Source organism: Oryctolagus cuniculus, chromosome 15 (genome assembly GCF_964237555.1).
Source record: "Oryctolagus cuniculus chromosome 15, mOryCun1.1, whole genome shotgun sequence".
Classification (NCBI taxonomy): domain Eukaryota; kingdom Metazoa; phylum Chordata; class Mammalia; order Lagomorpha; family Leporidae; genus Oryctolagus; species Oryctolagus cuniculus.
Window position 1 is genome coordinate 14,867,469 of NC_091446.1, and position 15,956 is coordinate 14,883,424.

General features: G+C 37.6%; 1 protein-coding gene across 7 annotated transcripts in view; it reads right to left on the bottom strand.

Moving 5' to 3' along the window:
* The window catches only part of ATRNL1 (attractin like 1), an 814,147-nt gene that overhangs the window by 459,752 nt on the left and 338,439 nt on the right, over positions 1-15,956 (bottom strand). For 5 of the 7 annotated variants that reach the window (XR_011382205.1, XM_070057169.1, XM_070057170.1 and 2 more), the window contains exons 22-24: positions 8,753-8,847; positions 5,653-5,731; positions 656-813 (exon numbers count right to left, since the gene is read on the bottom strand). Coding sequence is in view for 5 of the 7 variants with exons in the window: in XM_070057169.1 (XP_069913270.1) it covers positions 656-813; positions 5,653-5,731; positions 8,753-8,847 (332 nt within the window). In the remaining 2 variants the exon portion in view is untranslated. Of the gene's footprint in view, positions 1-655; positions 814-3,543; positions 3,592-5,652; positions 5,732-8,752; positions 8,848-15,956 lie in introns of those variants that run through there. The other 2 variants (XM_070057172.1, XR_011382206.1) reach the window with 2 other exon arrangements.

Here is a 15,956-nt window from a genome sequence, read left to right on the forward strand (position 1 = left end):
GAATAAGGATTCCAACAGTATAACACAGACTTTTCTTTTCATGACAGCCTAAATTAAAAACACAAACCTTGACTACTGCAAATCAGAAAGAACATACCAAATATTTCCTAGAAATAAATCTGAAGCCTTCAGCAGATTACCACTACTGACAACAGAAATGAGACATTCAATACAGATCTGCACAGATTAAGAAATCAGGGATGAAAGGTACTGAATCTGCAAGGAAGTAACTGTTAATCATCACTAATCCTAAATCATTAACAAAAGATTAAATTATGTTCACCACATATTAAACATGAGATTACACAGCAAATAATTCAAGTGCTATTTGTAATGAAAGGTAATCTGCCCTCAGTTAGAACACAAAAATTAATCAGAAAACCCAAGTATCCTAGTTACTTCAAATTTCTGCATTTTTAAAGATAAATTTAGTACATTCTTTGATTGGTTCAAAATTAGTTGTATGAGGGATTTTACAGAGGCACTCACTTTCATACACATCCATAAACCATTTTGTAATCAAGGGAAAGTACATGATTCAGTATTATTCAAGTCAAGGAATGTAAATATGTACCACTGTTTTGAACAAAAACAGCATTCCTTTTGAAATGAAAATACTCAATGGTGATTAGAAGCAAATATCCTTAACACTTACCTGTATCTTAATAGGCCAGGAAAAGTTGCTGACGTACACATAGAATGTGATGTTAGGATTGCTTCTAAAGTTAAATTTCTCATAGGAAAAACTGTCTCTGTATTCCTTTATATTAGCCTTGGAAACTATTGGAGTTTCCTCCCCAGATATTGTTCCAGCTAAAATGTAAATAATAGAAACAAATTTAAATAATCCATATTAGCAAAGAGGGATGTTTATGAACTTAAAAACGTGCATTAGGGGCCGATGTTCTGGCTTAGCATGTTAAGCCTCCAGCTTACAAGACAGTATCCCATATTAGGGCACCTCTTTTGAGCTCTGGATGCTCCACTTTGAATCCAGCTCCCTACTAATGCAGTTAGGAAAACCGCAGATGATGGCCCAAATACTGGGGCCGCTCCTACCCAGGTGGAGACGAGAACAGAGCTCCTGGCTCCTGGTTTCCGCTTGGAACAGCCCTGCATGTTGCAGCCATTGAGGAGTGAACTGCCAGATACAGGATATCGATCTCTCTGACACTCTTTCAAATAAATAAATATTTTTTAAAATCATATGTTTTCTTTTTTTGTTTGTTTGTTTTTGTTCTTCATATTTTTTTTCTTTCAAACTTTTATTTAATGAATATAAATTTCCAAGGTACAGCTTATGGATTACAATGGCTTTCCTCCCAAACCGTCCCTCCCACCTGCAACCCTACCCTTTCCCACTCCCTCTCCCCTTCCATTCACATCAAGATTCATTTTCAATTCTCTTTATATACAGAAGATCAGTTTAGCATACATTAAGCAAAGAGTTCAACAGTTTGCTCCCACACAGAAACACAAAGTGAAAAATACTGTTTGAGTACTAGTTACAGCATTAAATCACAAAGTACAGCACACTAAGGACAAAGATCCTACATGAGGAGTAAGTGCACAGTGACTCCTGTTGTTGACTTAACAAATTGACACTCTTGTTTATGGCCTCAGTAATCACGCTAGGCTCTTGTCATGAACTGCCAAGGCTATGGAAGCCCCCTGAGTTCACTGACTCTGATCATATTTAGACAAGGCCATGGTCAAAGTGGAAGTTCTCTCCTCCCTTCAGAGAAAGGTACCTCCTTCTTTGATGACCCATTCTTTCCACTGGGATCTCACTCGTGGAGATCTTTCATTTAGGTGTTTTTTTTTTTTTTTTCCCCAGAGTGTCTTGGCTTTCTATGCCTGAAATACTCTCATGGGCTTTTCAGCCAGATCCGCATGCTGCATGCCTTAAGGGCTGATTCTGAGGCCAGAGTGCTGTTTAGGACATCTGCTATTCTATGGGTCTGCTGTGTATCTCACTTCCCATGTTGGATCGTTCTCTCCCTTTTTTATTCTATCAGCTAGTATTTGCAGACACTAGTCTTGTTTCTGTGATCCCTTTGGTTCTTAGTCCTATCATTACGATCAATTGTGAACAGAAATTGATCAGTGGGACTAGTGAGATGGCATTGGTACATGCCACCTTGATGGGATTGAATTGGAATCCCCTGGTATGTTTCTAACTCTACCGTTTGAGGTAAGTCAGCTTGAGCATGTCCCGAATTGCACATCTCTTCCCTCTCTTATTCCCACTCTTACATTTAACAGCAATCACTTTTCAGTTAAGTTTCAGCACTTAATAAGAATTGTGTATTGATTACAGTATTCAACCAAAAGTATTAAGTAGAACAAACAAAAAAAATACTAAGAGGGATAACATATCAAGCTGCTCATCAACAGTCAGGGTGAGGGCTGATCAAGTCACCGTTTCTCCTAGTGTTCATTGCACTTTAACAGGTTTCCTTTTTGGTGCTCAGTTAGTTGTCACCTATGAAGGAGAACAAGTGGTATTTGTCCCTTTGAGATTGGCTTATTACACTCAGCATAATTTTTTTATTAATACAAAGAGAACAGTTTTCATGTAGTTCAAAAATAATTTTCTCCTTCTCCCCTTTCTTTTTTAATTTTTGCAATAAGATATTTTTAATTTACTTCATAACCACAGCCTTAATGCTGCATTAAATAGAGAGTTCCACAAGTAGAAAGCAGAAAGAGCACTGTTCCACAGGAATACAGACAAGGGCTAAAAACAATAATCAAATCCCAAGATGTCAATTTCACTCCTATATATTAAAGCTTTTTTTTTCTGTACTCTATACATTGGCTACCACAAATCAGGGAAAACATAATATTTATCTTTTCTTTAAAAATTACATTTAATTTTTATAATTGCTCTTATAAAAACAATTATCATAATAGACTCATTCTTGTTATTTTGAATGACAAGGGAGAAAATAAGTTTGACAAAACTATATTAGATACAGTATTTTTTTTTTTTGACAGACAGAGTGGACAGTGAGAGAGAGAGACAGAGAGAAAGGTCTTCCTTTGCCGTTGGTTCACCCTCCAATGGCCGCCGCGGCCGGCGCACCGCGCTGATCCGATGGCAGGAGCCAGGTGCTTCTCCTGGTCTCCCATGGGGTGCAGGGCCCAAGCACTTGGGCCATCCTCCACTGCACTCCCTGGCCACAGCAGAGAGCTGGCCTGGAAGAGGGGCAACCGGGACAGAATCCAGCACCCCGACCAGGACTAGAACCCGGTGTGCCAGCGCCGCAAGGCGGAGGATTAGCCTATTGAGCTGCGGCGCCAGCCTTAGATACAGTATTAAAAATGTTTAAATACTACCAATGATAAAGTGAAGTGTACTATGCACTGGTACATCATTTTTTCTAACAATTCTATCCCAGATGCATTGTCATGTTCATTGTTGAAATAGAAACTTATGTATCAGGATGACTACAACATTTGTCCCAAGTTTATAGCTACTACTAGTAAACTCTCCTTTTGAACACAGATATGCACAGCTCGATAAATTCTACTTACTTCTCCACAGACCTTTTCAAAACAAGTAAGCCAGGCCAGGTTTTCACATGTCTCAATCCAATTATAAAACAGAAAAGAAATCAATTTATTTGTCTTACCACAAATTGAATCATTACGAGTTTAAATAAGTAGGGAGGAGACCATAATTTAAAACATGAGCTAAACACTCAATTAGTTAAACACATATTGGGCACTCAATAAATATTTACAGAAGTTAACCAAATGAAACAAGCATTTCCAACAACCTAACAAGATCTCTACCTTAATGAGCAGTAAAAATACTGAGAATTAGTATTCTGGGTAATTGAATTAACTTCCAACTGAACTCCTATTGCAAAATTACCTTGTTTGCTCTTTTAAAAAGAAGATTCCATAACCTCATCTCCCAATTTGATATATTAAAATTTCTGACATTTGATTCTGCAAATCTGAAAGTTCAAATGATTTCTTGCATGCTAAAATGACTGTCTGAAAGTAATTAGTGGTGTTTTATAAATTATTATAAAAACATTTTTAAACATATTCTTTTTATGGTCACAAATAAATTTCAAATTAACATGAAAATCTGTTATGAATTTTAGTAGACATAGTGCCTAGATTTTACAATATGTTTTGGACTACTATAGAACTTTTAATTTTTCATATGTAATAAAGTTTCTAGATTTGCAAAAAATCCCTTCACTTCTGAATGCTGTGTATTTATAATTCTACATATTAAAAGAGTATACTAAAATAATTTTTATAAATCAAAAATGGGTTTCTAAGAATCCACAAATTTTCCATACAAAAAATAGACAATTATCAGTATATCAAGGCAACAGGATGCCTCTGAAAGCAATAGAATTTCCTAAGATAGAAATATAAAAGAGTAAGCATACATTTTCATAATTCAAATTATAGATTTAAACTTCATAGTCACATTTTAAAAAACTCAGTAATTAAAATTTATAAACTTTATTGCATATGTCATTTTTTGTGTAGCTTCTTTTTTTTTTTTTTTTTTTTTTTTTTTGACAGGCAGAGTGGACAGTGAGAGAGAGAGACAGAGAGAAAGGTCTTCCTTTTGCCGTTGGATCACCCTCCAATGGCCGCCGCGGCCGGCGCACCGCGCTGATCCGATGGCAGGAGCCAGGAGCCAGGTGCTTCTCCTGGTCTCCCATAGGGTGCAGGGCCCAAGCACCTGGGCATCCTCCACTGCACCCCCTGGCCACAGCAGAGAGCTGGCCTGGAAGAGGGGCAACCGGGACAGAATCCGGCGCCCTGACCGGGACTAGAACCCGGTGTGCCGGCGCCGCTAGGCGGAGGATTAGCCTAGTGAGCCGCGGCGCCGGCCCTTGTGTAGCTTCTTTAAACTCCTTAACATTTAAAGTTACAGGAAGGTGTATATTTCTAAGTTTCAAAATAATAGATAAGTTGTTACTTGATATAAGCATGCCAGAACAATGTCATTGTTTTATATAAATATTAAAGTTAATAATTTGTGTGTAGCTTCAACAATGACTCAAATAATTAAAATCTCAGTCTCTTTAGTAATTTAGAAATTAATCTATCTTAATTAAAATCATTTCATAACACTGCAATCAAAACAATTTAGTGTATAATATTGTATCATATAATTTTAATTGAATACAGAAGAAAGTTATAACAGTTTGTTCATACTGGTGCCCATTTTTTAAAAAAATGTCTATTTGAATGGCTAAAAGAAATAGAGATAAGAGAGAGACAAAGACAGAGAACTCCCATCTGCTAGTTCACTCCCCAAATGCCTGCATTTCTCAGGGCTAGGCAGAGATTGAAGCTAGGAGCTGCGAATTCAACCCTTGTCTCCTATCGGGTGGCAAGAACCTGGACTACCTGAGTCATCCCCACCACCTCCCAGGACCCGCATTAACAGGAAGCTGGAGCCAGAAGCAGGAGCAAAGATTCAACCAAAAGTACTCCAATGAGGGACACTGACATCCTAACAAGTGACTTAACTGCTAAGTCAAACACCTACCCTCTACTCATTATTTTTTTTTAATCAGTAGTAGTACAATCACAGTATTTTTTAAATTGCATTTACTTAAAATAACAGTACAGGTTATAAGAGATGTGACATCAAAATTCTTTTACCTGTTGAACCAACTGACCATGTGATGTTCAGATTAAAGTTGTTTGATGCATTTATCGAAATATCCAAATTTTTGTTTGACTACCAAAAAAAGAAAATATTAAGGTTAACAAATTCAAATTATACTAAATAGGCATGATTAAGTTTACTGATTTAAAGATGTCCATGTTAACATTTCTCAGACTCTACACATTCTGTAAACATTCAACTGAAGAAGTATAGATGCCATTTATACTTTTTAATGAAAACACATAATACAATCAAAGGTAGATTTAAAGTCTCTCATTTATCTCTCCTATTAAAATTTGATCTTTTGTATGTAAGCCAGAGGCTGCTAGAATTTAGTATTTGTATTTGATTCTCTTTTCTTATATGTATTTTATATTTAAATGATACAGTTTTAGATTAGTTCAAAGTAATTTTACAGCAATATAAGATTGTTTTGTTGATAGACTTCTTGTTAGGTACATAATTTGCTATTATTATTACACATTCAGAAAAATGTATAGAAAAACACTTAAAGTACATAAACTAAAAATTTCAGGTAAAAATGATGAGCTTACTCTGGAAAAATAGCAGATCACATCATTTAAATAGCATAGAGGAGAACATTGAAGAATTTATCAGCTAACCTGCTTCTCATTTATTAGCAAATTACAGGCTCTTGCCATTTAGTTTTAAGGAAAACAAAGTCTAAAAGATTGCTTTAAATGTTATTTATGATTTCAATTCAAGAAGTAGGGACCTACTTAGTCCTGGGGAAAGACATAGAATGGCAGTCATTTTGAATAGGTTGTGTTTCAGATACTGAGTGAATTTTACTTTTTACTTTTTTTTTAAATACACAAAGATGTGTAGAAAAACCCATATCACTATGTTAGACCTGGCAAGTGAAGACACAGAGATTGACAGAATAATAATTTCTTAATATTACTTTTTTTCAAAATATAATAAAGCAAGTAAACCAACAGCAAAGAAATCTGCCAGTTTTTGAGTGGCACTTAAGAGAAAAATGTATCTAAAGCAACTATGTCCCGCATTTCCCATAGAGCAGTCTTGGAGGGAAACCGACTGAAGGAAAGGACCACCCACTCCAGGATAGGATAGAAGGAAGGAGCCTGTAAAAGGTCAGGCTGCTGCGTGGCCGTCTCATTTAGATGACACCTTCAGTCACAATCTTTTTTTTACCATTTTTAGAACTCTTTTTTTTTTTTATTTGACAGGTAGAGTTATAGACAGTGAGAGAGAGAGAGAGAAAGGTCTTCCTTCCATTGGTTCACTCCCCAAATGGACGCTACAGCTGGCGCTGCGCTGATCCGAAGCCAGGAGCCAGGTGCTTCTTCCTGGTCTCCCATGCGGGTGCAGGGGCCCAGGCACTTGGGTCATCTTCTACTGCCTTCCCAGGCCACAGCAGAGAGCTGGAGTGGAAAAGGAGCAGCTGGGACTAGAACCTGGCACCCACATGGGATGCCGGTGCCGAAGGCGGAGGATTAACCAAGTGAGCCACGGCACTGGCCCTTCAGTCAAAATCTTATACCTTCAAATCACCACTCTTAATGATTGTCCTACATATAGGAACAACCTCTACAGTGCAATATGAATCATGTTCCAAATCCATCAAATTATCATTATTTTTAGTCTCCATACACTTTGGAGAAATATCATTCCCTCTCAAATTCTTAACTCATTTACATGAAATTTCTTAGATTCTCAAAAAGCTCCACAGGTTTGGAAGTACAATTAAGCAATAAAGAAGTCAATGGATTCAACAACAGGGATAGAAATATATATATATTTATATACACACACACAAATGCATGTTTAATATGGCATTTTCATTTTAAATAAGTAAATTTTAGTTTCAAAAACACTAAAATTCTACCCCAATAAAATACATGATTGATTTTTCATTTCTTAGATAAGTTTATTTTTATTTATATTTAATTTGTATGTATCTCATAAATACATTATGTACATAGTAATTCTTCCCACCATACCCACCCTCCCTGCTCCCTCTCCTGTTTTATTCTAGAAAGAAAAAGAAAACAAAAAGAACAAATGAAGTAAAGGAAACTAAGAAAAGTGTCCTCAACCATCTATACAAGGGCTGATCTGTTTGTGCTTCTCGAAGGTGATTTCACTTTTCCCCCCTTCCTCTTTTCCCTTCCTTCCTCCTTCATCTTTCCTTTTAGCAACTTAATTGTCTTCGAATAAGAATCCAAGGATGATAAATCTTTTTTGAGCTCTTGGACATAACTATTACTTATGAGACATACTACTACCCTCCTTTGAATATACTAAGGCAAGTGATTCTTGAGAAGAAGTTTTACTATTAAGTTTCATAGTACAACTCTTTGAGGACAAAACTCCTGCGTGGGAAGTTAGTGCACAGTGACTTTTGTTTATTTAACAAATTTCACTCTTATATATGACATCAGTAATCATCCAAGGCTCTTGACATGATCTGCCTCAGCTATGGAAGCCTTTTGTATCCACTAGGTTGACAGGGCCATAAGCAAAGTGGAAATTCTCTCCTCCCTTCAGAGAAAAGTAGATGTTTTAATTTTATAAAGTCTAAGGTGGAAAACAGTAAATTCTCTTCCTGAATTGATGTGTTGATATTAAAATTCAGTTAATTTTTTTTAAATTTTAAACTTCATAAACTTGTAAAGTCATATCATTACTACAATAAAGAAGCCATCATTCATATAACCCAGAGAAGCCAGTATATTTAGAAACTAAACAATGAAAACTGACTACTATGGAATGGTATAAAAGAAAATATGTTTAATATACCATGTTTGGAATTCATTGGTTTTATTTTCAAATAATACTACTCAGAATGTGAAGGCATAATTAATGATAAGCATAAAATCTACTGGAAGAATACAGAGCTCATAGTTTACATGACATAACTATTGGTAAAATCGAAAACAAATTCTCTGAATTACAAGGATCACTGTCTTATGAAAAGAAAAAAATTAACAAGATTCTTTTTCACAAAAGCCATTAGGTGTGATAATTCTGAGGTAAAATCAAAATGAAAGATCACAAAATGAAATTCATATGACAAAATTAGAAAAGATAATGATCTTTCCTTACCTGCTCTGGGTTTGCTATGAAGTTTATGGCAGTATGATGGCGATCATCCTCCTGTAGTAAGCTGAAGGTAAACTGATAGTCAATCAAAAGGCTATCTGTGGGGAGAAAAAAGTAGAATTCAGATAAGCAATTTTAAAAATTGTACCAAAAACAAGTTATGTGAAAATATATATATATTTCATACTAGTGGCCCACGTAAGACTAACAAAAACTAAATTTTTGTCATCAAAAGCAACAAAAAGCAAAACACAGACCTGGAAGAAGTCCAAATTCCTTAAACATTATATCTATTATTTTCGTTGTTAGTATAAAAGTACTACATAAACACTATAATCATTCTGGAAACTAAACAAATGTAATAAAATAAAATTCATCCATAATGTTACAAATGTAAAGAAATAGTTAACATTTGGTGCATTTTATTCCAGTTAAAAATATGTACAGAAAATACAGCCATTTCAAAATCTTTGAAAGCATGACCATTGGCCGGTGTCGCAGCTCACTAGGCTAATCCTCTGCCTTGCGGCGCCGACACACCAGGCTCTAGTCCCGGTCGGGGCACCGGATTCTGTCCCGGTTGCCCCTCTTCCAGGCCAGCTCTCTGCTGTGGCCAGGGAATGCAGTGGAGGATGGCCCAAGTACTTGGGCCCTGCACCCCATGGGAGACCAGGAGAAGCACCTGGTTCCTGCCTTCGGGTCAGCGTGGTGCACGGGCCGCAGCGCGCCAGCCGCGGCAGCCATTGGAGGGTGAACTAACGGTAAAAGGAAGACCTTTCTCTCTGTCTCTCTTTCACTGTCCACTCTGCCTGCCAAAAAAAAAAAAAGTATGACCATTAATGATAAATAACATTTACTATAATGTCTTTATATGTTTGTCTCCTACTAAGGGTCAGAGAGAGACAGAGAACTCCCATCAGCTGGTCAATTCCCCAGACTCCCATAATTGGTGCTGTGGCTGGGCCAGTCCAAAGCCAGGAAAATAATTAAAATAATGCCTCTCCCATGTGTGTGGCAGAGACCCAACTACTTCAGTCATTACAAGCTTTCTCCCAGATTGTCCATTAGCAGTAAGCGGGGATTTAGAGCTAGAGCCAGGACTTAAAGCCAGGTACTCCCAAATGAGATGCAGGTATTCCAAACAGCAATTTAAACACAAACATTCACCATAATATCCACTCTGTATTTCTAAGACTTTTTCAGTATCATTTAATCTTTATATCTGATGATGAATACTATGCAAAAGATCATATTTCCAATTTTAATCTCCCAAAAATGCAGAAAAATTCAATAAACCCATGTTACTCTAGACACTGGAGTATAAGCATTTAAAATAGTATATCAGACGGCCTCGTATTTTAAAGGATAATAAACTATTGAAGAAGAACTTTGCTATCAAGGTAGGAGCAAACTTGCAATTTTGAGAAAGAATATTTAAAAATCAAAGATAGTATGAGAATAAACCATGGCGTTCACTAGAAAAAAATGTATTCCAGGCAGAAGGAAATGGTACAAAAGTCCTAAAGCAAGCAAAGCTATAATTGTGATTCTTATAGAGACCACTCCACTAAAGCAGGTACGAGGTGATGGTGCAAGAGTAATAGCATCGGAGTTCATGAGAAGGAGACACAGGAAAAGTGTTTGCAAGGCACAGCTAACAATTAGCTGAATATGAATGTAGCCTTGGAAAGAAATAAAGAAAGTTATTTATGATTTCTTTGCATTTTCTGAGGTGGGTAAGAATAATAATTTCTAATGTAGTGGTAGTCAGGGAAATAGGAGCTTAGTTTTAAAGGTACTACTTATTCAGTGAAATACTTATCGAATATCTAGATAGTATGTTGAGTCAAGCTCAGGAGCTCATTTTTTAGAAAACAATTTATCAATCATCGCATTTAAATGAGACTTAAGGACGTGCAGGCAGTAAGTCACCTAGTAGATACAGAGGTCCAGGGATGAGTTCTGAAGAACTGTGTTGAATGAGATCCTAAGGAGAAATCAGCAACAGAGACCAAGTAGGGAGGACAAGGGAGATAGGAAGACACTCAGAAGTTATGTTATGAAAGCCAAATAAATACGGTGCTTCAGAAAGAGAGTAATGATAACCTTGGTCAAACACGGGTCACAGGAGTCCAAAACTAGGGCTGCAAACTTGCAGTAGATACTACCTAATCATAACTTTTTAAAAAGGAAGCACTTCAAAAACTATTTTCATGAATTTCAAAAATTATACTTATTTTGTTGCATGATTAGAGCTAAGCACTAAGCAGTAATTATTGGATGATCACCAGAGGATGCAGTGGGGAGACGGGGCATTTGAGCAGCCCTGGGCAGACAGGCTGCAGGGTCCCAGGCCTAGGGGCATTTTTTGCTTTTGTGTTGTACACTCCAGCCTCTGCCACAAATACGCCCCCCACCCAATTCTTGGACAGCCACTTAAGCTTGATGTTTTTCTTCTTATTTATTCAGATTTTTTTAGAATTCAAAGAACCAGATTAGTACAACATACGGTAATGATCAATGCTGATGTTAGGCTTGAAAAAAAATTCTAGAACAAAATTAATAGGAATATTGCTCAATTGTTAACTTGTTGAATTCTTTATTTGGTGGAGGGTTAAACTTGTGATTATAAAGTCAAGTGAGAGATGTGCTGACTTAGAACAGCCCTTGCCTTGACTGTGGAGGAAGAATATTTGTTTGCTTGTTTGTTTTTTCTTCACTACAATCAGTGAACTCTCTGCTTGGTGTAGGGTTATTTTTATGAGTATAAAAATTAACTGAATGTGGCCAGTGCTGTGGAGTAGCAGGTAGAGCCACCACCACCTGTAGTGCTGGCATCCCATATGGGCACCCGTTCGGGTCCCAGCTGCTCCACTTCCGATCCAGCTCTCTGCTGTGGCCTGGGAAGGCAGTGGAGGATAGCACAAGTCCTTGGGCGTCTGCACCCGTGAGGGAGACCTGGAGGAGACTCCTGGCTCCTGGCTTCAGATTGGCTCAGCTCTGGCTGTTGTGGCCAATTGAGGAGTAGACCAGCGGATGGAAGAGCTCTCTCTCTCTCTCTGCCTCTCCTTCTCTCTCTGTGTAACTCTCAAATAAATAAATAAATATCAGAAAAAACTAACTGAAAAATTGATAAATTGATCTCTGTAGAGGATGGGAATGGGAGGGGAAGAGGGGGAAGGGTGGGAGCGTTGGTGGGAGGGAAGTAGGGGGGAAGAATCATCATGTTCCCAAATATGTATGTATTAAATGCATGAATTTGCATTCCTTAAACAAAATAAAATAATAATAATGAAGTAAACTGAAAGTATGTCATTGTAAAAATTAAAAGAAAAATAAGAAGGAAAAGGATGATCGGGTGGGAGGGAGCAGCAGGTGGGTAGTATCATTATGCTCTTAAAACTGTATATATGATGGCCGGCGCCGCAGCTCACTAGGCTAATCCTCCGCCTGCGGCACCGGCACACCGGGTTCTAGATCCGGTCAGGGTGCCAGATTCTGTCCCGGTTGCCCCTCTTCCAGTCTGGCTCTCTGCTATGGCCCAGGAGTGCAGTGGAGGATGGCCCAAGTCCTTGGGCCCTGCACCCGCATGGGAGACCAGGAGAGGCACCTGGCTCATGGCTTCGGATCAGCACGGTGTGCCGGCCGCAGCACACCAACCACAGCGGCCACTGGAGGGTAAACCAACAGTAAAGGAAGACCTTTCTCTCTGTCTCTCTCTCTCTCTCACTGTCTACTCTGTCAAAACAAACAAACAAACAAACAAAAAAAAACTGTATATATGAAATACATGAAATGTGTTTTCTTTATATAAATAAAAAAGTTAAAAAAGTGACTAATATTTGGTCAATATGAACTGTGACAAATTAAGTATAGACTTAGCTGCTTAGAGGGAGCTGACATTTGGTGCAGAATAATACTGCTTTGGAAGCCTGCATTCCATATGGGAGTAGCTGGGTTTACTAAGTCCTGGCTGGGCTTTCAATTCCAGCTTCCTATTCATGTGCACCTGGGAAGACAGCAGGTGATGGCTCAGGTAGTTGAGAACATATCATCCATGTAAGAGACCTCAGATAGAGTTTCAGGCTGTCAGCCTTGGCCTGACCCAGCCCTGACTGTTACAGGCATTTAGAGTAAACCCGCAGGAGGAAGATCCTGCATGTATGCTCGCTCACTCGCTCTTTCTCTCTTTCCTTTCAAATAATAGCAAAATAAATTAAATATTTTAAAAGCTGCTTAGAATGAAACTCTCCCAGAAGCCAACTGCACAACTGTCTAAATAAGGAAATTACATATTTTCTCCTCATTCGTGTTGGTGTATTTAAGTACCTGGCACGTAAAACATGAAATATGCTCTGAACTTAAGTAAGGTAAATGACATAAAACATTACAATTTAAAATAGGACTTGAGTTTATGCAAATGTACATAATTTAAAATAAGTCATTTTTAAATGTATTTATTTGAGAGTCAGAGACACCAACAGAGAAAAGAGTAGGAGACAGACCAGAGAGTTCCTTTCAGTGGTTCCTCCCCAAATGCCCACAACAGCTGGGGTCACAGCTGGGAGCCAGAACTAAATCCATGTCTCCCAAGTAGGAGGCAGGAACCCAATTAGGTAAGCCATATCAGCTCCCTCCAAGTGTCTACATTAGCAGGAAACTGAAGTCAGCAAAGTTGGGAACTGAACCCAGATACTGCAATAAGTGATGCAGGTTTCTTAAGTACTAGGCTAAATCCACACTTCCAAAATACTCTTTTATGCATCATTAATAAACTGCTCTATTATTGTATTTAAAAAGAAGTAATGATAGACAGCAAATAAATTCAAATAATCTATGTATGATTGAAAAACACACAGAAATTACAAAGTAGCAGGATAAAATCTGTATGGCCAAAGCAGGTGAGAGGTGTCATTTTTAACTTGGGAGAAACATCATGTGTTTATGATAATTGGGGGAAAATGTGATAGGAATAGAAAACTTATGAGATAGGAGAGAGGTGCCAAATTTCAAGGTAATAGTCTCATGTAGGTAAAAGGTGATGAGATCTATTGCAAAAAATATAAAGACTAGGAATGCTAAGATAGCAGAGAGTAAATCGTATTGTACATGTAGGAGAACATATAAAAGTTATCTTTTCATGCTTCTATTTTCTCATTAAAATCTGGAAGGCCATCAGCTACGAATTAGAATGGGGTGAAATGTTGGGGGATGGGAGGAGGAAAGATATAAAATAATCATAAAAAACAGAATGAAACAGACTAGGGTAATATAACAGGATAGGTAGGTTATATTTCAAACATGCTTGAAATTAGTGAACGTGAACCAGAAGTGAGACTGGTTAACATAATTCTGTTTTTAAAACTGAATGTTTAGAACAAGCTGAGAATACAACTTATCTTGTATGAGAGTTTTATTAAATACAGATAATTAGGTAAAAGAAGGGTAATGGAGTTGAGGACAAAAGCAAAAAAAAAAAGTACTATCTATAAAAATAGTCCAAAATTGATTCTTTTTATATATTATTACATATTTTGTGAGGTACAGCATGATACTTCAATACATGTATATAATGTATCATGATTAAATGAGGATAGTTAGCATTTTCATTCTCTTGAATTTTTTAATTTATAATACCTAATAATTATAACTCATTAACAGATCTTACACACTTCCAAATCAAGAGCTCTATAATTCACATTCACCTATATTTTAAACATACTGTTGTATAAATTTAATAATACCATATTCATTTGTTTATTAAATAAACATTGACTGTGTTCCAACTACCAGAAAGTAGGTACTGGGAAGGCAAAAATAATAAAATGTACCTTCTTAGATTTTTAAAAAAATAAGTGATTAAAAAAACAGAACAAGTGATTTTTAAAAGTCAATAACACTATATGTTACATTAATTAGCACAGCAATACAAGGAGATGAAAAGAATGTGAGAGAGTACAAGTTAGCTAAGGACATGGAAGTCTCACCAAAGGAAAAGCCCTTTTAAAAGGTGAGTTTGAAACTTGAGGAATTATGCAAACAAAGATAAGGAAGACAAGTAAAGTTGGAAGAGAAAACAAGTCCAAAGGAATAAACTAAATTAAGAACGTGATGTGGTGGAAGTATTCTACTTGACCCCATTTTTGGTACACAGGATACAAAGACTTCCAGTTCTAGATAAGATGGAGTAAGTCCATTCCACTCTGATTCCTACTCATTGTAATTAAAACATCAGGATAAAACATAAAAATCTAGCAGAAGACTCTAATGGTAGAAAAAATAAGGTTGGCCTGGGGGGTGGTGAATATCAGGAGTCAAAGGGCTATCCAATGGTGAGGTCCCTGGGGAAGAAGCTTGTTTCAATTCTTTGCCTTTGCTTCCTGTAAATCCCCACTTGAATGTTAGAGAACCTGTGACCCACAAACACCAACAAATTCAGACAGACACACAGAAAGCCTGAAAGAAAGAAAGCAAGAAAGCAAGCAAGCAAGAAAGAAAAATCTTACAAAATCTAGCTGCTGGGCCAGCGCTGTGGTATAGCAGGTAAAGCTGCCACCTGTACCACCAGCATCCCATGTGAGCACCAGTTCAAGATCCAGTTGTTCCACTTCCAACCCAGCTCCCCACTAATGATCTGGGAAAGCAGCAGCAGATGGCCCAAGTGCTTGAGCCCCTGCACCCATGTGGGAGACCAGGATGAAGCTCCTGGCTCCTGGCTCCTGGCTCCTGGCTCCTGGCTCTTGGCTCTGAACTGTTCTAGCCCAGGCCGTTGCAGCCATTTGGGGAGTGAACCAGCAGACAGAAGATTCTTTCTCCCTCTCTCCCCTTCTCCCTCTCCCCTCTCCCCGTAACTCTGTTTTTCAAATTAATAAAATAAATCTTAAAAAAAAAAAAAAAAGGTAATGCTGGAGCTCCCATATTGCTGCAGGAGGGTGAGGGTAAAAGTGATCTCAGTTCTTGTCTCACATGTAAGAAAATTTCCTTGAGGACAGGGACAGTGAGAAAAGCAAGATTTATTAAAAGCAATAAACCTCTGCCACAGCAATCAGGAGAGGGGCTCCAAGGGAAGAGCTGCCAAAGAGCTTGGCCGGGTTGGTCCTTTTTATGCATGAAGTGGCTCTCTCTGATTGGCCCTGTTCTGAAAATCAAACCTAGATTTAACAATCAGGGGAGGAGCAAAATTAACAGCTAATAAATTACAATCCTT